At 33.9% G+C, this 19,256-nt stretch overlaps 4 protein-coding genes across 7 annotated transcripts; 2 read left to right on the forward strand and 2 right to left on the reverse strand.

Moving 5' to 3' along the window:
- Nucleotides 1-52: 52 nt before the first annotated feature.
- LOC118275198 (cell cycle checkpoint control protein RAD9A) lies at nucleotides 53-1,614 on the forward strand. Its single transcript, XM_035593067.2, has 3 exons — nucleotides 53-220; nucleotides 312-717; nucleotides 804-1,614. The coding sequence occupies exons 1-3, from the start codon at nucleotides 187-189 to the stop codon at nucleotides 1,552-1,554; spliced, it is 1,191 nt and encodes a 396-aa protein (XP_035448960.2). The 5' UTR covers nucleotides 53-186; the 3' UTR covers nucleotides 1,555-1,614.
- An 81-nt stretch (nucleotides 1,615-1,695) lies between these two features.
- On the reverse strand, nucleotides 1,696-5,645 carry LOC118275200 (ubiquitin-conjugating enzyme E2 G1). 2 transcript variants are annotated; one of them, XM_035593070.2, is made up of 5 exons: nucleotides 5,478-5,645; nucleotides 4,980-5,082; nucleotides 4,525-4,622; nucleotides 3,871-4,049; nucleotides 1,696-2,848 (listed from the first exon to the last, which is right to left on the reverse strand). In XM_035593070.2, exons 1-5 carry the CDS (start codon nucleotides 5,521-5,523, stop codon nucleotides 2,768-2,770), a joined length of 507 nt encoding a protein of 168 aa, XP_035448963.1. In that variant the 5' UTR covers nucleotides 5,524-5,645; the 3' UTR covers nucleotides 1,696-2,767. The 2 variants fall into 2 exon arrangements, with proteins under 2 accessions (XP_035448963.1, XP_035448962.1); XM_035593069.2 differs by having other exon boundaries at nucleotides 1,696-3,116.
- An 807-nt stretch (nucleotides 5,646-6,452) lies between these two features.
- Nucleotides 6,453-10,828, reverse strand: LOC118275201 (myb-binding protein 1A-like protein). Its single transcript, XM_035593071.2, has 6 exons — nucleotides 10,562-10,828; nucleotides 10,236-10,421; nucleotides 9,661-9,843; nucleotides 9,346-9,552; nucleotides 8,478-9,228; nucleotides 6,453-8,392 (listed from the first exon to the last, which is right to left on the reverse strand). The coding sequence occupies exons 1-6, from the start codon at nucleotides 10,709-10,711 to the stop codon at nucleotides 6,501-6,503; spliced, it is 3,369 nt and encodes a 1,122-aa protein (XP_035448964.2). The 5' UTR covers nucleotides 10,712-10,828; the 3' UTR covers nucleotides 6,453-6,500.
- A 555-nt stretch (nucleotides 10,829-11,383) lies between these two features.
- Nucleotides 11,384-18,357, forward strand: LOC118274793 (eukaryotic translation initiation factor 4H). 3 transcript variants are annotated; one of them, XM_035592499.2, is made up of 7 exons: nucleotides 11,384-11,540; nucleotides 11,848-11,971; nucleotides 13,633-13,814; nucleotides 14,628-14,803; nucleotides 15,881-16,099; nucleotides 16,916-16,924; nucleotides 17,370-18,357. In XM_035592499.2, exons 1-7 carry the CDS (start codon nucleotides 11,491-11,493, stop codon nucleotides 17,513-17,515), a joined length of 906 nt encoding a protein of 301 aa, XP_035448392.1. In that variant the 5' UTR covers nucleotides 11,384-11,490; the 3' UTR covers nucleotides 17,516-18,357. The 3 variants fall into 3 exon arrangements, with proteins under 3 accessions (XP_035448392.1, XP_035448395.1, XP_035448393.1); XM_035592502.2 differs by having other exon boundaries at nucleotides 14,628-14,734; XM_035592500.2 differs by lacking the exon at nucleotides 16,916-16,924.
- Nucleotides 18,358-19,256: the final 899 nt, after the last annotated feature.

A 19,256-nucleotide genomic window follows, 5' to 3' on the forward strand; every position in this document is an offset into this window, starting at 1 on the left:
AAAATATTAGTGTCTTGTCTATGCGTGGCCACAAGCCAATCACATTTCATGTCAATGTCAAATAATACTTCAATAACGTCATGTGAATGTCAATAATATTGACTAAACTAGTTAATTTTCCGAATTGCACTACTTGTAGAAGTATTTTATTAATAAAATTCATTATAATTTTGTTAAAATTACAAAATGAAATGTCATGTACCAGGCCCTAATGTAAAAGGCAAGTATTTAAGAAACATTTTGGTTTTGTGCGTGAACTGTAACTTCAGCATGTTTCATATAAAAATCTTAATAATTTGAATTTTCTTTAGTTTTAGCTAGAACTGTTCACGCTCTTGCAAGATTTGGTGATGAACTTTACCTAGAATCTCTTCCGGACTGTATACTATTAAGAACTTTAAATGCAGCTGAATCTGCCTATGCTATGGTAAAATTTAATAAGAACTTCTTTTCTTACTTTAACTACAACTATTATTCCACTGAAGATAATGAAGGACTGAAGTGTAAAATATCTATGAAATCGGCGCTTAATACCTTCAAGTCCCCTACACACATAGACAAGCAAGTTGAAAATCTAGAAATCAAACTAGATCCTGAGTCCTGTAAGTTAATATTCCAGTTGAAGTGCAGACATGGCATTGTCAAAACACATTTCGTATCAATATTAGATTGTAAAGCTATGCAGGCAGTTTACACAAAAGATACTGTACCAAACAGGTAAGTTATTAACAAAATGTTTAAATAATACTGTGGTCACAAACATTTCTAATTAACTCTGATAATATTTTTGGAAATCTTTTCAGGATCACCTCTCCCCAGAGAATACTATCAGATGCTCTCAACAATTTCCAAAGCTCAGACGATCAAGTGACTCTTGAAGCAACCTCAATGTCTCTCATATTACGAAACTACATAGACTGTAGCGCAGATCTGACAAAAATTATTCGAACACAGATTAGCTTGAAGCCTGCAGAATTTGATAGCTACATGATAGGAACAGAAACAGTCATTACATTCTCACTAAAGGAGTTCAGAGCATTGCTCACATTCTCTGAAGCTCTTAATTTGCCCCTACAGCTCCATTTTGAAACTACTGGAAGACCTGCAGTTTTTATTGTACATAATGGAACTACATTTGAAGCACACTTTGTGTTAGCCACTACTAAAGCTGATAATGCATCCCAAACTACAACCACACAGAATACTAACATAGAAAGGAGCAAACGAAAAGACACAAGTGGTACCCAAGGATCTGCTAAGAAAAAGCCTCATCTAGACCCTGACATATCAAAGTGTTTAGATGAAGACTCACATTTATTTAATTTTGTAGATATACCGGGTGATAATGAAATAATTTTAAGTAATAAGTTAAATGGTAATCATAGTATAAACAAAGATAAGACTGTGAATGATCTAATGGACTGTGATAACATTCCTGCTTCACCCGCTGCCAGGACAATGATTAAATCTGTGTTCAAAAGGTGTTTTGAAAGCACATTCGATCCAAGAAGCATTCAAGGTGCAGTACTAGCAGAGAATTCAGACAGTGACTAACATGCGAACTGTACATTTGATAAGAATAAACAGGAATTCCATTGTTACCAAAGTTAAAAAGTTGTTTCTATTCCTCTATAAACTTACAAATTAAAGGATGAGAGGATGGTAGGTATTGGTGTTCCAAATCAAATCACGATATCACTGCATTATGATTTTATAGCAAAAAATATACATACACAGGGAAAAGTATTATACACACGTCACAAATCAATGTTCGATGATATACGAGCGAATATGAGGGGTTTTCATTTATCATCTTTATAACTATATTAATTTTCACATCCAAAATGGTAACAAAGCTTTTCTTTGAATTGTACACAAAAACATAATTGACAATATTGAGAACTAATGTACAAAACTAAAAAGATATCAAACAGTTTCAACATAATATCTTCCTGCCTAGTTTCAAAGTTGAGCAAAATTTGTAAGTGTTATATGTAGCTCGCTACACCATCGCTTTGCGATAGTCTAACAGCTGCTATTTTGTCAACCTGTGCTTTATTCATATGTGCATAGAGGGCAAGGTAGAATCGATACAATTATAAGTTTACAAAAGTTATATTTATTCAGTAAAAATTATAATTAAGTATTAAAACTACTAAAATTAGCACTAGAATAAAATTGTAATTCTGAGAAGCGACGTTATAAAGGCTACCAATAACACAATTAGTATTGCATTGCATCAAGTCGGTAACTAATCATCGTGCAAATTATAAGTTTGGTAGCTCATTTTACATTTTTTATAATTTTGACATGTTTTAAGTATTGCATGTTTGTTTATATTTTTACAATAAAATAAGTTGCGATACGTAATAAATAATTATTCATTGTTTTAAATTACTTCAGATTTGGTTTCTACTATACAGAGATCAAACTTGTAGTCATATTAGGAAGTAAAGACAACAAAATGCAGATTTGTTTTTCTATAAAAATTACCATACATATTTCATTATTATAACAATAGCTCTAACATGTCTTAAAAAAGATGAAAAAGACCTTGGATTCTATTTTAATTTATTATTTATAAAATACGGCAGCGATACCTTTTAATTACAATAAGTATTTATTTTAAATCAATTTCAATATTGTCTCTGGCCCGGGTGGGTGGGCCCGCACTATGAGTCACGCCGGGGCCTGCTCTCAACAACGTCCTAACTGCATCACCAAACACTCACTATCCAACTAAATTAATGAAAAAGGGCACTGTTACTTAGGAACAATCCTCTTGGCTCTTTCTCACACACTGTGCTACTTTCCTTTTAAACTCCGAATATGATTCTCTCCATTCTTTCTGTAAAAAGAAACAGAATGAGCACTCGTCTACTAAAGGCGTACGCGGGTCTTGATTGAGTAAAAACTGGTTGGTGCGTGCAGCGACCTAGCGTGAAAATTATTCAATGTGGTATGCTTTTGGTACGGTTGTCACATGTGGCCCTTCTCCAATGATAATATATTGTGATCTAGTTCCCCTCTCTCTCCTAAAAACAATCTTCTTGACTTTTCCTAACACATCTCGCAACTTTCTTTTTGAAATCCGAATATCGCTCTCTCCATTCTTTCTGTGAATGCAAACAATAGTTAAATGAGAATGGTAATAATTACAGATGCAGACAAACACAAGCACATTAGCAGTCTCCTGTAAAGTAACTCAAATATTAATTTTAGTCAAAAACAACTATACAAACACTACACAGAACTATGAAATCTATTGAATGTTTCTTGCATAGCAACAGTTTAAGTACAGGCATTGACACATACATAATTTATTATTATCATGCTATTTTTTTCGAAAATGCTAAACATTTAAAAAACTTTGTTGGATTTTTTAAATATTGTAACTATTTTTTTTTAAATATTAGATAGCAAGTATCATTATATCAGTATACAACCAACAAAGACTCTGTAGGTGCCATGATATGTATATTATAATCTATTTCTGGCAGCGAATACTTGACAACTATGAGTAAAGTTGAAATTTTTTCATCTTCACATTCTAGGAAATAAGACAAGGCATGACAAAATTCCTATTTAAAAATATCTACTATTGATTTTTCAAACTACTTCCTACAGTAAAGTACCTCTGCTTAAACTTGTAATTACTAAGATAATAACAAATTACATAAAACTAGCATTCATTATTACAGCTGTGTCTACCAGTGGACTATTGATAATTAAAGTTTTCTTACAAATAGTTGGATAGAAATAGGTATACTGGCATTCATTGCTACTATGAGTAAACAAATATCACAAAAACAGTTTCATATGGCATGCTACATGGCTGAATAATAAAGAAATTGACATCACTTCACTCACCGCGGCATCAACATTAGCGGGGCTCTCATCGTTAGGGTCTGCCAGCATGGAAATTACACTTATAAGAATGGTCTCAACTGTGTGCACTGGCAACCACCGCTCCGAGGCTTTCTCATAGCCCCACTTGTCATCACCAGGTTCATGTAATATTGATATGCAAACATCACCATTCTTTTCAACTGAAAATGTAAAAACAGGAAGTTATAACTTACTACATCTTAAACTGCTTAAGGTATAGTGTCAATCAATTTTTTTATAAGAGCATGGAGGTCACAAGGGAAGCCAGTGTCCATAAACTAAGCATGTAAGAAACATGAATCTAATAAGTCAATAGAAGAAATTGTGCAACATGACTGGCAAAATTCTTCAAACTAATCTCAGGCTTAGCATGCAGTAACATAATGTAATAATAGATGTATTTAAATCCTCACTGTATATTACATTGTTTATTCAAACAAACCAAACCTAAGTAGGTAGTAATACCACAATTTATTACTTCATCTTCAATGTTAATTAATTTTACCGTTTTATCACAATATCTATTGCCAAGGACTGATAATAATAGAGTTCCAGTAAAAATATGTTGAAAGATGATGTAGATTTCGTTTTAATTTCAAACAAGTGCTTATAACTATAATGAAATACAATACTTACTATTCGGATGCCATATTTCAGTGACAAATTTCATCCGCGGTGGCCTCAGAGGATATTCTTTAGGAAAATGTAAGTGTGCCTTGAAGAATCCACCCTCACTGGAAATTAAGATAAACTTTAGGTAACATTCTAATTCCAAATAACATTCCAACAGGGATATTTAAAATAGGAAGCAGATTGTAAAAGACTCCTAGTGCAATAGTATTGATCTCGAATAGGCAAATCAAAACCACTATTATTTTAGAATAACTTCACATGAGGCAATGTTGTTGTATTTACAATGCCTTGGATATGAGATATCCATGAAGACTGACATCCTCCTAAAGAATGCTTAGTCATGTGCATGTCTGAGACATTGTATTCAGAAAACATCATGCATGAGAGGTTAACTTTAAGTAAACAGTTATATAAACTTGTTCAGAGGTTCAGTGAGTATATGAATGCCTGGTACTTACTATAACGTGTCTGGAGGACCGATGATGAGGACTTCCCATCTGTATATGTCATTGTCATCTATCAACCCAGCAGAAAAGCCTTCTACTGGATTTTTGTTCAATTCTGAAATCAATGAATGAGTAACCCATATAAGAATTTACATTATAAATTATTTCTTAACATATTTGCACAACATTATTAGTAAGAAACGCAAAACTTTGCCAACTGTGACCCGTAAATATACTTGTAAATAGTTATTTTACTCATTTGACTTTGGCACGAGAACACCTGTCATTCTTGCGAATATTGATTTTACTAAATCGAGTCCATTTTTAAGCGCATTCATAAAAAATAGCACATTTGAAGTACAAAGGAAGTCTGGAACTTACAGAATCATCCGAATCACAAAGATACTCAAAATTCGACCCGCTGAGGTCAATGAATGCTCGAATAACGAGTCTGACGTCTAACTAGAGACATCACCACAAATTTATAGCACATTAAAACGACACACTTACCAGCTAGCTGCTTTTTCAATAAAAGCGAAGACTGTGGCTCTGACATTAATTACAATTGCGAAATTTACCCTGACGAGACGAAACAAATGATTTTTCCACAAAAGATGGCTGTCTGAGTTTTGAGCAGGTTGTGAAACATTGAAACATATGAGTTACTGCTTGTTTCCGGTAAAAGTTGCCATTATTTTAAGATATAAGGTAAAAGTTGTGCAGTAGATTCTCAAATTTATATTAATTTTATTAAATTTTATTAATATTTATAACCTAAACATACATTTTACAGTTTGATTATATATCATAAATTATAAATCAGTGAAATTCCATGAAAACTACACTTAAATTGAGCACAATTTACGAAATATTCACCATGGTTTATGTTATTAAACCATCGTTTATTACTTTCGTTTGTTATTATTTAATTAACTTACTATATAATTTTCTTTTTTTACGAATAAATAATTATTTTGTTTAGATGAAAAGAAAAAGAATTTGTTCGGTAGGTAAATGGCAATACTCACCGGATTCTCGTCACGCCATCTATTGGCCAAATGCAGAACGAAATTTAGCTCCATTTAAAAATATCTGCCGCCTTCAGCTTACATCTTAGTCATTCAGATATTAATACTATGCTGTGTCTGTTGGTAACTTTACTCGCTTAGGCGGCATACAGACGCCTGGGTATAGGACTAAATACTACACTATATAACGATCATAAATGAGTAATGAGTTTATTGTCCCTAGTCCCTATTTTTCATCACCCAAGTTATTATAGCTTTCTACTCAATGCGCAGGTGTTGATAAAGATAAAAAATTACTACTATTCTACGTCTTAGGACCCGGCTCCATATATTTTCTTAGCGCGACCACGCAACGCAGCACAACGGACAAGTGGGGCCGGGGCCTTAGATAATTTGTTAGAATCAGTTTTAGATCAAGAATGGATGTGAATGAAAATTTGAATAATAAAAACAAATATAATTTCTTTGTCTGTATTTATTATAAAATTCAAACTTAACTTATAACTTAGTTAACGTTATTAATTTTCATCTGGTTGGATTTCTTCTTTTTCTTTTTTGATTTACCTTTGTTATTCTGTTGGTTATGATTTTCTTGTGCTTCTCTCTTTAAATTGCTTTTCAAAGCAGGTTTGCATGAACCTACAATCTCCAATAATTTATTAAAGTCCAACTTAGTTTCAACATGGCAACTTTCATGGAACTGTTTCATTGTGTTAATTAACTTTTTCAGTGCAACGAAAAAGTTATTTTTGACTGCACATTCTGCATCAGCACTTAGTGATTTTGTTAAAGTCTCTTCGAAATTAGCTTCTAAGCTAAACAATGCTTTGAGGGCTGCCTCGGATGTAGGTTTATTTCTTTTCAATCCACGGTAAAATCCTGCAATCAACTCTATCCCTTCGTTTCGTCGGAAGTGCCTTACATTATTATTAAAAACATTTTCTATAATTATTGGCACAAGTTCATAGCTGCCAGTCCATTCTGTCTGCAAGACATTGTGGAAGAATATAATCGGCAGGACACAATTACGATTCTGGAAGTAGCTCTGTGTGGATTCTTTTAAAATTTCGATAATTGGTGAGACAGGTTTCTTTTTCTTGGGCGATTTGGGAGCTTTCGTTTCAATTTTTAATGAACAGTGAATAATGAATGTAGCGAAAAATGTAATAATGTCACCCAGAGCCTGGAACAAGAAGTGACTTCTGGCGCCCTTGTCTATTGTTGCTTTTAGGTGGTCACACAGGACATTCATGTCAATATCATCAACTGAAGAGAACTTTCGAATTTTTGCGAGTGCTTTGACAGTTTTCCTCACCCTGTTCTCCAGTTCGTTAAACTGGCCATCTTGGATGCAAAATTCTAAGCATCTTGTAAGAGGCGCGATCATACCGAGACAGATATCCATTGAAGGATCCTTTTCTAAGTAAATATCAACAAGATCAAGAACTCTGATCCTGAAGTCTGACAAGGCCTTTTTGTCTTTACGATCTTTCTTTGATTTTTTACCCTTTCCTTGGTGGAATTGTTTGAAGGCCTCTGCTAAAGCTTCATCAAGTTTTTTGCCCTCTTCTTCATCAATCATGTCGGCGTCAACACTTTCGGTGTCGGACTCTGGAGCTGCAGCACCTAACGCTTTCTGGACAGCCAGTCTCAACTGTTCGGGAGTGCGCATTTCTTCATCATCGGCATCATCATCATCATCGTCTTCCGCATCATCACTGTCACTCTCTTCTTCATCTTCATTCTCCTCATCACTGTCTTTACCATTCTGTTCCACTTCACCATCATCTTCTTCATTTTCGGAGTCAGAGTCCTCATTAGTCAGTGGATTAGATTCACTCTCAGGGTCCAGCACTGATACAATCTGTCCCACTGATGATGGGGTCAAATATTCCCACAATAATCTGAATACACATTGTACTACAGATCTGAGCACACTAGATTCAGCTGACAATATAGACAGCAGAACTTCAACTAAAACCTCAATCCATTCTGGTTCACCAGATATATCTCCATTCTTTGCTTGTTTAGATTTCTTTTTCTTGCCTTTTCTGTAATGTTCATAGCAACTCTTAAGTTCCTTGATCGAACTTCTTGCTATTTTGACGTGAACAGGTTCTGAGAATAAGAATAGTCCAAGTTGGTAGAGCAACACAAGAAACACTTTATCTACTTTAGACTTGGTATCATTCTGTTCTATATTCTGGCAGACTTCCATCAACATCTCCCAACATTCCATGTTTTCTTGAGGGAATTGTTTCTCTATTTTAGCTTTCACTTGTTCTTTTTGTAATATGTTACAAATGAAACTGCACAGAGATGACAACACAGTGACTAGGTTGTCGACGTTTGAGAAGCGCGACGTAAAGCACCGGTAGAAGCAAGACTTGATGGATGCTGGAAACAAATGAAAACATTGTTAATATAAGACTATGTAATATCTGAAAAAATTGTTTAAAACTTAAAATTAATTCATATTTACCTGATAACTCGGTACTGACTGCTACAGTCTCTTCTCCTCCAACTTTGAAGAAACCAAAACACATGAGCAGTTTCATGTAGACAAGTTTAAATTCTGTATCATCTTTAACAGCTTCATGGGATACAAGATAAGAAATGAGCTCAGCTGCCTTCACTCTCTCGTTGTTATACCAATTCCTCTCAACATCTTCTTTTATAACCTTCTTAGAGGTACTTAGAATTACACCCTTCAGTAATTTAGCCATCTTTTTCACACCATCTTCCTTTAAATCAGAAATTATAGACTTCACAATAGTGGTGCCTGATATTTCTGTGAAATTCATTTCTCCTGGATTGAAGAGCAGTTTCTTTAGTATTTCCACCCTTATGCTGTCATCAACTTTATCAGACTTGAGAGCTTTAGATAATGAAACAAGGAGTTCTCTTTGTTTTTTGATCATTATTTTGTTGTCATCTTCATTGTCCCTCTTACTTCTGATCTTGCTTGCAGTCTGGAGTCCTTTGAACCAATCCATGAATAGTTTGAAGAAGTTCCTGCTAATAAGCTCTGGTATGAGATTAACATTGTCATTAATGTTATTTAGAATTATGTTGAGCATGTTTATTGCTACTAGTTCTCTGTTTCTGTTATGCTTCGCAAGTTGACTGTCAATTCCTGTTACCCAGAACTGTTGTAAATGTGGAGAGTTAGCAATACCAGTTGCTATCTCCTTGTAGACGGGATGGCCAACAGAGTTGAAATCTATACCAGTCTGTAATATAAAGAACAATGGGTTAAGTCTACTTAATAAATCTCTTATCAAAAAAAAAAACAAAAATCTCTCATCTTAGCTAGAAGTTAAATAAAATATCACTTATTTAGTTCTTACCATAATCTTTTCACAAATGGCATCAATATTTTCTTCACAGAGTATTTGAGTAACACCAAGCAGTTTCCTCAGCTTTACTTTGGTTGGAAACATTGAGTTGACCATCATTAGAAAGTAGAGGGAATCCAGAGAGTGCTCCTTGATGTCCTTCTTGAATTCTTGCTTTATCTGAGGCCATATTATTGTGGCAAACTGATCTTCATTTAACTGAAAGAAATTATAAAGTTTGTTTAAAAACAAAGTTTCATTTGAATGTTCAATCAAAATCAAATACAAAATAATTCTTTTAAAGAAGTCAATAAAATGAATACTTACACTTTTGATGAAGTCTAGGAGTATAAGGTATGCTACAGTGCTCAAATAAGACTTCTTCTTGCCAGCAGTAACCAACAACTGAATTACTTGAGCCTGCTCTTCAGCTGTACATTTCAAAAAAAGTTTTGATCTGAAGATTGCACCACAGACTAAAATCTGACCCAAGGCAACATCACCAACTTCCTGTGAATAGATAATTAATTGCTGTATATTTAAAAACAATGTAAGAGAAACAGTAAGAGCAATTCAATTTAACTGCTACATTTCACCAGTAATTTTTATGAGACCCTTCCGTTCTTTAATCTCTTAATACTACTACTGAGAAATGTTTGCATTGAGAATCAAACTGGTGACCCCTTACTCTAAAGTTACAGTTCGCCCACTCAGTCATTGCATAAATAATCAAATAATGATACATTGGATTAACTCCCACCAAATATGTAGGTATCATTATGTTGTAAAGTTATTTCAAAATATTATACAACATAAATATTATTTTTATAGCAAACAAAACTAAGGTATAGACTAGAACTATTATATTTTTATCTGAATAGATAAATATATAGGATACTTACACTCTTAGAAGATCCATTAGTGTGTAGCTCTTTTTTGATCAAGTCTAGTATTTGTGAAATAGTGACTTGTTCAAAGTTTGTCAATAAAGTCACCAGGGTAGCGAAGTACCCTGTTCTCATGTCCGGGACATTGGCGCCTAAACTCCTCACGAGCCTTTTGAGGACGTACTGTAGATCTCTTTCATTCTAAAGCAAAAGAAAACAACACGTGATTTTTTTTAAATAGCATGTAGAGTATAAGCTGTCTTCAACGTCCAGTTACCTTAAAATTCAATACAAATAGTCAAAATCATTCACACATTAAATAAAAATAACTAAAAACTAACCTCACTGCCGTGCAACCGCGATATTATTTTACTTCCTCCAACAAGTTTAGCATCATCTTTCGGAGATTTTAGAAGATCAAATGCATCTAAAACTGAAGCAGTTACTTTGCTTTCCTTCTGGACAGTATTTGGATCCGATTCTTCAGTCATTTTTATAAAACCAGCCAGCACTATAAATTCACAACAATATAATCACCACATGGGATGATAGACCGCACATTTTACGCGACACTGTACTGTACCGAGTGCGCGCGTGACATTCTCTGTCAGTGTGACAGTTTCTGTTTCTGTCATAATGACAGCTCTGTCATAGATTAAATAAAGTACACAGATAAAAAATATACTTCACTCGCTCGTTCGTTTGTCTATGCTTAGAAAGATCTAGTTACTATTTAATATTTAAAAATTAAAACATCCAAATCCACTTTAATGTTATATCCTATGTAGGTGTATGTTTATTCACCTAAATAATTAATTTTATATCTTGCAACTTGAAAACTCGCAACTTTCGTTAATATTGTAGGGAAATTACTCGTCAACTTGAGTAAAGTAAAGATAAAGTATGCACCTAATTAAGCAATCAAAATAATTTTATGCAGTACATAGCAGAACCCTTACTCATCAAAACATCATGTATTCAAAAAATAAAAAGTGTAGTGTGCATTCATTAAATCTAATAACATAACTAAAGTTTAGAGTCTGTTTATCCTGGACGCCAGTCATGTTATTTTCACAACATTACAACCAGAAACGATTAACACACTTTTTCATTTTAATTTTAATGTATAGACAAAAGTCTATTTTTTCTATTTTTACTTTTGTACATATTACTTAATAGTGTGAAGAAAATATATTCAGTGTTGCTACTCCAAAAAAATAATCATAGCTTCGTCGGTTCCAGAAGTTGATGCGCGCGCCTTTAGTAGTCCATGTTTCTAAACATGGCAGGTCGAAGTGGATATGACGACGTTAATCCCAGGTATTTATTATAAAATTCTACAAAAATATTGTTTAATTTCATCGTAAAGTGTGTGCTTAAGATTTTTATTACTTATTTTCATAAATTCCGCGAGATCTCACTTTTCCTATCGAAGAAAGTTTCATGTTTTTGCCCACCGATAACATTGAATAAAAATGGGATTTTTACTTATGTTTGTCAAGTTATATCTATTTCTACGATGATAACTAGTGCTATGAAGTGTCTTTCATTGTTTATTTCAAGCGCGGAGTGTGTGTTTAACATTTTATAGGTTATAAATTCTCTACGATTGTGGTCCTCGTTTCAGGGATTATGGAGGCGGCAGGAGAACTCTTGGTGGCCGTCCCCTACCCACAGAACCTCCTTACAAAGCTTACGTCGGAAATTTGCCCTCTGGAATTATCCAGGGTGACATTAATAGAATTTTTCCGGTAAGTAGTACCATCCTTGCTATTGTCGTTACTTCCATGTTTTAGAGCTTATAAAATATCTCAATATCAAAGATACCTATGATGCTAATGTAGGAGTTAGATATGGCTTTGTCGAAATTCATATTTCAAGTCAACAAATTGTTTGTTGTTAAAATGAAGTTCTTGTCACCCTTTTGCATGGTCTTTTCTATATTTTGCATGCTAACAAACAAAAACATAAATAGATTGTCACTGTCTAAAATACAATTTTAATAATGAATTGATTAATTCCTCTAAACTTTCTCTAATGCTTCCAAACATCTACTTAAACTTTATGCAAAATTGAACATTTTTATCAATTATATGTAATATAGTAACAAATTAGTTGATTAAAGATTCTGTTAATAATAAGGAATTTGCTCTTATCTTATATACCTACATTATCAGTTTATGTAATGTTACTATAACATTATGAAGGAAATTAACACTGCTTATATATCTAGTCATACTTATATTTTAATAAATTTGCATTAAAATTAGAAGCAACAACAATCTAATTATACTATGTCAAATTGATGACACATTCTCTATAGGGTTATAGATAAGACTTATCTATTAACTTTTACAATGATGGGATTAATCATCGGTTAGGGTTGTTCGTGTAATACTCCCATAGTAATAACAGTTCTTTAGTCTACTCTGTATAATCTCATTGAGGAATGTCTAATAACAAAAGAGTAACAAGTCAGGTAAAATAATGCTGGCCTCTATTCCAGAAAACAATGACAAGAAACCCTTTTTTTTAACTATGCAAAATATGCAAAAAGGTTTGCTAAGCTAAAATACCACAAGTCTGAATGAAGTTAAAATACCATGCTTAAATGTTTAGTGAATGTGAATGTTGATCATTGTTTACCTGATGTTTTAAATAGAAATTTTATTTGTATAAATATATAAATAATATTTAATTTTATTGATAATTATTGAAGTGATAGGCCATATCAAAGCGAATATATCACAGTTCTGTCTATAAACTTCTAAATTTTTTGCTAAGAAACAAGCAATTTATATTATTAGGTCAGAATGTTTAGTAGCCATACTCCTGTACACAATGGAGATTGATTCATACATATCAAGGTCAACTTGACACAAAACACTACTAACACAATCAAAAAACTCCAGATACCATTTATCTGAACATATACATCACTAAAATGAGAATAGTGTCAAATATTTAATTCTACAGTTGATTTTCTTTTGTATTTATCTTCTTATTCTATTCTTCATGTACTTCTGCATTAGACAGAAGAAGTTTTTAGAAGCAGATGTGCACAATATTTATTTTTCCATATAAATTCAAACTATAATGGCTACAATATCAGATATTCACTTTGCTTACTTAAATAAAATTAGGTTCAAGTTTACCAAATATATTAAATTGTACACAATGCTAAGTAACCAGCTAATTATTTAACATTCATACAAATATAATTAGTATATTACGTATAGTATAATGAAAATCATTCCAGGTGCCGACAACCACTATCTTTTCTATAAGTAACAACTAACAATGCACTAAATGATTGTATTTTTGTTACAAAGTTTACCCTAAATAACTTATTTTTACTTCTTTCTTATGCTACCATAAATAGAGTATAAGAGCAAACAATTTGTTGTTTCAGGACCTGGCTATCAAAAATGTGAGGCTCGTGATGGATAAAGAAACGGATCTGTTTAAAGGTTTCTGCTATGTGGAGTTTGAGTATTTGGAAGATTTGATAAAGGCAATTGAAATGAATGGGGCTCTTAATGTAGACGGTAACTTTATAAAAATTGATGTTGCCGAAGAAAAAAGAAGCGATCGGTGAGTTATTTTTTGTATTTCATGTAATTTAATTTTAATTATTATTTGTGTTGGGCACAAATTAACACCTTACTAATGACTACCTAAAGAGGTGTTAACAGTCTTCTCTAATTAGCAAATTGATAAATAATTGGTAGTTTACAAATGATAGCATTATGATAATGTGGTAAATCCATATTTAAATGCTAAGAAGACCTAACAAAGCTAGTGCAACTTATTATATTTCTAGCTTAAATACTTGGATGATAAAAATGTTAAGACTCAACTAATAATTTTTAATATTTTTAAAATGTTTGAAATCTATGTAATTCCGCCCACAATAGAACTCGGTGGATGAAATAAACATACACAGATCCAGATATGGTACATATACTTTGTACTCATGCAGAATCATACTCGATATGACCACAGCCAGCTGACTGATAGCCGGCACTGCACTACTCAGGGCTACACAATGGTACAATGTTAAGAAATACTCAAGTAGCCATTCTTTTGCCTCCAGACTACACTTACTAGGCTTCTGTGGCTATTCTTGCCACCGTAATGAATATTATCATTATAATGCTAGCAGGAATCTCCGCTGAATTCTACTAAAAGTAGCATACAGAGTACTAAACGAATGCAATGCTAATTCTTATTTTTATCACAATTTTGAAACACCTATTTTTAATTGGACTATGTTTTACGACGTTAACTAATTGATATAAAACTATAAAACGATGGTGTGGTGGTATTAATAACATGAGCATTTAATTTGTTTTGTACTCTGATGTGGTGGTAGTGTAACGTTGTATTAACACGGTGATATCGCAGGGGAGGTTTCGACCGTGGTCGACGAGACGGCGGCCGGGATGGTGGGCGCGATGGTGGCCGGGCGGGAGGCGGCGGAGGCTTCAGACGGGACGGCGGTGGCGGCCGCGGTACGTACGACCACTTCGATGGGCTCGACCGCCGCGCGCCGCGCCATCAGGGTGGAGGGCTGTCACATGGTAACATCTACTCATTACTAACACTTGCAGACTCGACATACATCTGAATCTACTCAAATATTGTACCAGGAGAGGTAGAACTTTAAATTTTGATTGATGGTTTTGGTTTGCGATTTCTCACAAATTACAAAACTAAACATTTCCTTTAATCACAGCATTGTTTGAAAACCCATGATTAACATTAATAACCGCATTAAAGACTAGATTCTTTCACATTTGTAACAGCTAAGTAGGCCAATAAAGTATTGTCATAATGTAATGTCCCATTAATTGTTTGTTTGTGTGGTTTTGATCATGGTTTCATTGGGCATTCTGGTTAAATGTTCACAGACATGGTTTTTGTCATTAACCAATCAGACACATTTTATTAACAGGTGTGATATATCATTAACAATTTCAGCAAATATTTCTGATGTCATAAAAATCCCCAAGTTATTCCCACGGAAAGTTGTATTAATCATCAATATGGTTACATCATGTAAAGAGGAAATTATGCCTATTATTCACTGGTTAACATTTCTCCTTGTAATAAACCTAAGGTACATCACTTGATGTTTGGAATATTTGCTGAAACATTGGTTTTGGGTGTTAATTTTATTTTTTGTCTGATGCACTGTCACAAAATGCTAGTTGCTACTATTCGAAAACATATTAAACAAAACAACTCTATGCAAAGAGTTTAGTGCAACATTATAACGCATCACTACAATTCAAGTGCAGTAACTCTCCATGTCCATGCGTGATTCGAGAGGAAACGACGATTAAGCCCGATTGCTCACGAAGCGTATATTGTATGTGATGTGTAGTTTATTGTCAGTATGATAGTTGAATTTTGTATCAATGCACCAATACAGTACGCTGATACGACGTCGTGAGGGAACAGGCTAACAGCTAAATTAAAAACCGATCATAATTAAACATTTCTGGATTGATTTCTGTTTTTGACAAAAACTCCAAACAAACTGTCAAAAATCGATGTTAATCCCAAAGATTTTGAATTGAAATCGATTATATTAATTTCAGCTGTTAACCAGTATGAATAATTTCACACTTTAATGTTCGTGTAAATGATTACAGACCGTGAGCGAGGAGGTGGTGGTGGCGGAGCTGGTGGTGGTGGCGGCGGCGGCGAGCGGTGGGCTGAGCGCGGAGACCGAGACGGTGGTCGATCGTCTCGCGGCGCCAGCGAGGAGCCGCGCCCCGGCGACTGGGGCCGCATGGGCCGCTCCGCTGCACCCGCACCGCGCCAACCCCCCGCGCGCAGAAACTTCGAAGACATGCCGCCTTCACGTCCAGGTACTACATAGTAACATACCTATTTAACTAAAGATAGAATAACTGCCAAAAATGAAGTATCAAATTGAATACACACACCTTTTACCTTCGATGGATAAAAAGCTTGTTATGATGTTGTTTTGTCCGGAACTCACAATCTATGCTCTGCTATTGTGTGCTGTTGCATGAAAAGCTTTCCTATTAATTATTCTGCATTATATATTTTTCTACAAAGTATTTTTTAAACCTCTAATAGTTTGTGTTTTTGCATGTTTGAAGGCTAACTGGTTTTATATTATGCATTCTTATATCCCGTGTTTTTTGTGGTTACAATTCTCCAAATAATCTTAAAATTAGACTCGAACAAAAATTCTGTTAACTGTTATAATGTAATCCCAAATACAGCCTGCTAGTGGCAACACAAACTGTTAGAGGTATTAATATTTGGTGATGAAACCAGTATACATAATTCTAAAGATGGCATAGTCTGGAGGAGGTATTACGTGAATACCTCAGAAACAGTCTCATTGCCAAATATTTGAACCACTACAAAGTTAATTTTTAAAAGCTACTTGTACTGCAAATACACACGATTTAAGTCAATTTGCAATTGTTATTTGCGATACATGCTAGCCAAATAATTATTATTGATATAATATTTTGTCTTCCCCAAATAATTGTACTTTTATTTTTAACTTTTAACATTAGATGGTTTATTTAAGATATAATTAATGTTTTTGTGACATAAAAGTACGATTCTAGAGGAAGACAGTGCATGAAATGTTTTTAATATTGTTGTTTTATTCAATGTGTTTCTAATTAGTGTATTTTGGTTAGGGAGCTCGGGTATGTTTTAAAGTGATCTGTACGCGGTGCAGATATCGGTATTAGTAAAGATACACTCATAAGGAACGTTATTTCGTTAATGTAGTTGTGTAAAGTCGTATTATGTTGCATGACAGTCCTGTTTATTGTTGTTGTGATTAACTTGTTATGCTATACATTTGTTCAACATATTTTCTAGAATACTACCAATACTGATTTAAATTGTTAAATAGAAATAGATTATTCAAGGTCGTATGACCTTCTTAAATAAAGATGATATAGATTTTATTAATATATTCAAAGAATGTAGTATTATTAGTAGAAATATGCATTGTATACTAGTTAGGCTGTAGCTTGCAGTTGAGATTCGTTTCATTTGGATCTAGTGAGCTACGCGTAGTGTTAGATTCGAAGAACAGATCACGTGGTGGTCCCGTCCTCAGCTCCCTAACTATTTCTTTTCCAGACACATCAGGCAGGCCGAAGTTGAAGCTTGAGCCAAGGACTGTCAAAGAGCCGGTGAACTCTCTGGCGTCGACCAGTCAGGCGCACTCGATATTTGGCGGCGCTCGGCCGAGGGAAGAACGACTCAAGGAACTGGCGGGCGAATAAATGCCCTAACAACGCCCCATTATACCGCGTACTCTCATCTCCCGGTCCCGTGTGTATATGTATCGTCCCGAAGCCCGCTACTGATCCCTATGTGTGCCCGATATTTACAAGCAGTCTCTTCTCATTGAATGCAGTGCGAAAATTTGTATATGAACTGCAAACATTTTTTTAGGTTAAACAACGGTTGTAAATCATTTTTAAAGTATATTTTCTTAGCTTTATTATGTGTATCGAAAGATAGCTTCTTATTGTTTTTGCGTCGCCCCGCCTCGTTTTCGAGCCCGGGGAGCGCGCGTCGCGTCGCTTGATTAATCCCCAGTATTTAATTATTAAATTGCTAGTATGTATTGTTTGTCGCATTATAAGATTTATCCGGGCTTGTGTGTACATACGATATCGGCTCGCATAATATTAATTAATTTTTCGAAATTAGACATGGAAGAAACATATTTTTTGTTCCTCATTTTTGGGTTGTATGTGTATTGAAAATATTTGAAATATTGTATTATTTTATTTTTATTATTATATAGCAATGTATCGATAGAGTTTCATAATTGATTCTCTGTTGTATTTGTTTTTTTTTTCATTTATTAATTGTTTAGTTTGTTAGGTCGTGAAAAATTAATCATTGAATGAGTAATATTATGATACATAATTTAAGAGTTGATTAATATGGTGATGTAATTACGGTGTCATTAATAAAATTAACTTCCACGTACTTGAATTTCTACTTTATTACATAATTGTGTAATGGCAAGTAACGTGGCCAAGAAAGATAACAAAAAAATCGCAAAAATGTAAACAGAACATAGAAAAACGAATAAAAAGTGAATTCTTTGTAATCGAGGGTTTGTCTAAACCACCCGAATGTGATCCAAATCCATTTCCCTGACGCACTATCCTTTTGTACACTCTTGATGTCTACCAAGAGTAAAATGTTCGTGTCTGCCTCACTACCTACTTTCCAAATGTATTAGAAAAATGGAAAAGTATACTGAGAGTTTTGAAAATTGACAATTTTATAGATTTTGATGTGCTCTTGGGTTCTTTTTTTAAGGAAGTCTACACAGTGATATTCGCAAAAGTAACTCGATGATAAAAGTTATACCAGTTTTGAAAAAAAAGATGTATTTGATTTGTAAATTCGACATCGAAAAATTTATCAGTGAAATCCAAAGTCGGCCAGTAATCTAGAATACCAGATTCCCAGAGTATTCCGATAGATCAGTTAGACGAAAAGCATGGGAAGAAATGGTACATATTTATTATGGTATGAAATTAACAATACAGCTAATAAAACCGGCCAAGTGCGAGTCGCACTCGCCCATGAAGGGTTCCGTAGCAACAGGTAGATTACATAATATAAAAATTTGACACAATGTTTATAATTATGATTTGAACATTAGTACCAATTTTCAGCTAGGTGTGAAATTGTAGTGGTTTTACTGTTTTTTTTTTTTTGTCTAATTTGACTTGGGACTATTGAGCGTCACTCTGAAGTGAAAACACGTGTTTATTCAAACCTATTTCGAGTTTTTATAAGTTTTATAATAAAAATGTCTGAATATTGTTTTATTTGTGCTAAACTTATGACTGAAAGTGAAACGATTACTGTTGAACGTGGTCTAAAGACATTAATCAATGCAAGTATCGAACGAGCTGATGACTTTTCTGAATATCTTAAAGAACAGAAATCTGTGACAATACACGTGAGTTGTCGTAAAAGTATAACAGACGAAAC

This window comes from Spodoptera frugiperda, chromosome 11 (genome assembly GCF_023101765.2).
Source record: "Spodoptera frugiperda isolate SF20-4 chromosome 11, AGI-APGP_CSIRO_Sfru_2.0, whole genome shotgun sequence".
Taxonomy (NCBI): Eukaryota; Metazoa; Arthropoda; class Insecta; order Lepidoptera; family Noctuidae; genus Spodoptera; species Spodoptera frugiperda.

Bases quoted from the DNA above. Each gene is read 5' to 3' on its own strand.
- LOC118275198 (XM_035593067.2), top strand. From the start codon at position 187: ATGAAATGTCATGTACCAGGCCCTAATGTAAAAG. The intron at 221-311 runs GCAAGTATTTAA...AATTTTCTTTAG, and splicing joins ACCAGGCCCTAATGTAAAAG to TTTTAGCTAGAACTGTTCAC. The intron at 718-803 runs GTAAGTTATTAA...AAATCTTTTCAG, and splicing joins AAAGATACTGTACCAAACAG to GATCACCTCTCCCCAGAGAA.
- LOC118275200 (XM_035593070.2), bottom strand. From the start codon at position 5,523: ATGTCAGAGCCACAGTCTTCGCTTTTATTGAAAAAGCAGCTAGCTG. The intron at 5,083-5,477 runs GTAAGTGTGTCG...CATTGATTTCAG, and splicing joins ATTGAAAAAGCAGCTAGCTG to AATTGAACAAAAATCCAGTA. The intron at 2,849-3,870 runs GTGAGTGAAGTG...TTCTTTTTACAG, and splicing joins CCGCTAATGTTGATGCCGCG to AAAGAATGGAGAGAATCATA.
- LOC118274793 (XM_035592499.2), top strand. From the start codon at position 11,491: ATGTTTCTAAACATGGCAGGTCGAAGTGGATATGACGACGTTAATCCC. The intron at 11,541-11,847 runs GTATTTATTATA...TCCTCGTTTCAG, and splicing joins TATGACGACGTTAATCCCAG to GGATTATGGAGGCGGCAGGA. The intron at 11,972-13,632 runs GTAAGTAGTACC...TTGTTGTTTCAG, and splicing joins ACATTAATAGAATTTTTCCG to GACCTGGCTATCAAAAATGT.
- LOC118275201 (XM_035593071.2), bottom strand. From the start codon at position 10,711: ATGACTGAAGAATCGGATCCAAATACTGTCCAGAAGGAAAGCAAAGTA. The intron at 10,422-10,561 runs GTTAGTTTTTAG...CTTTTGCTTTAG, and splicing joins CGCGGTTGCACGGCAGTGAG to AATGAAAGAGATCTACAGTA. The intron at 9,553-9,660 runs GTAAGTATTCAT...AATTTCTTTCAG, and splicing joins TCCTAGACTTCATCAAAAGT to TTAAATGAAGATCAGTTTGC.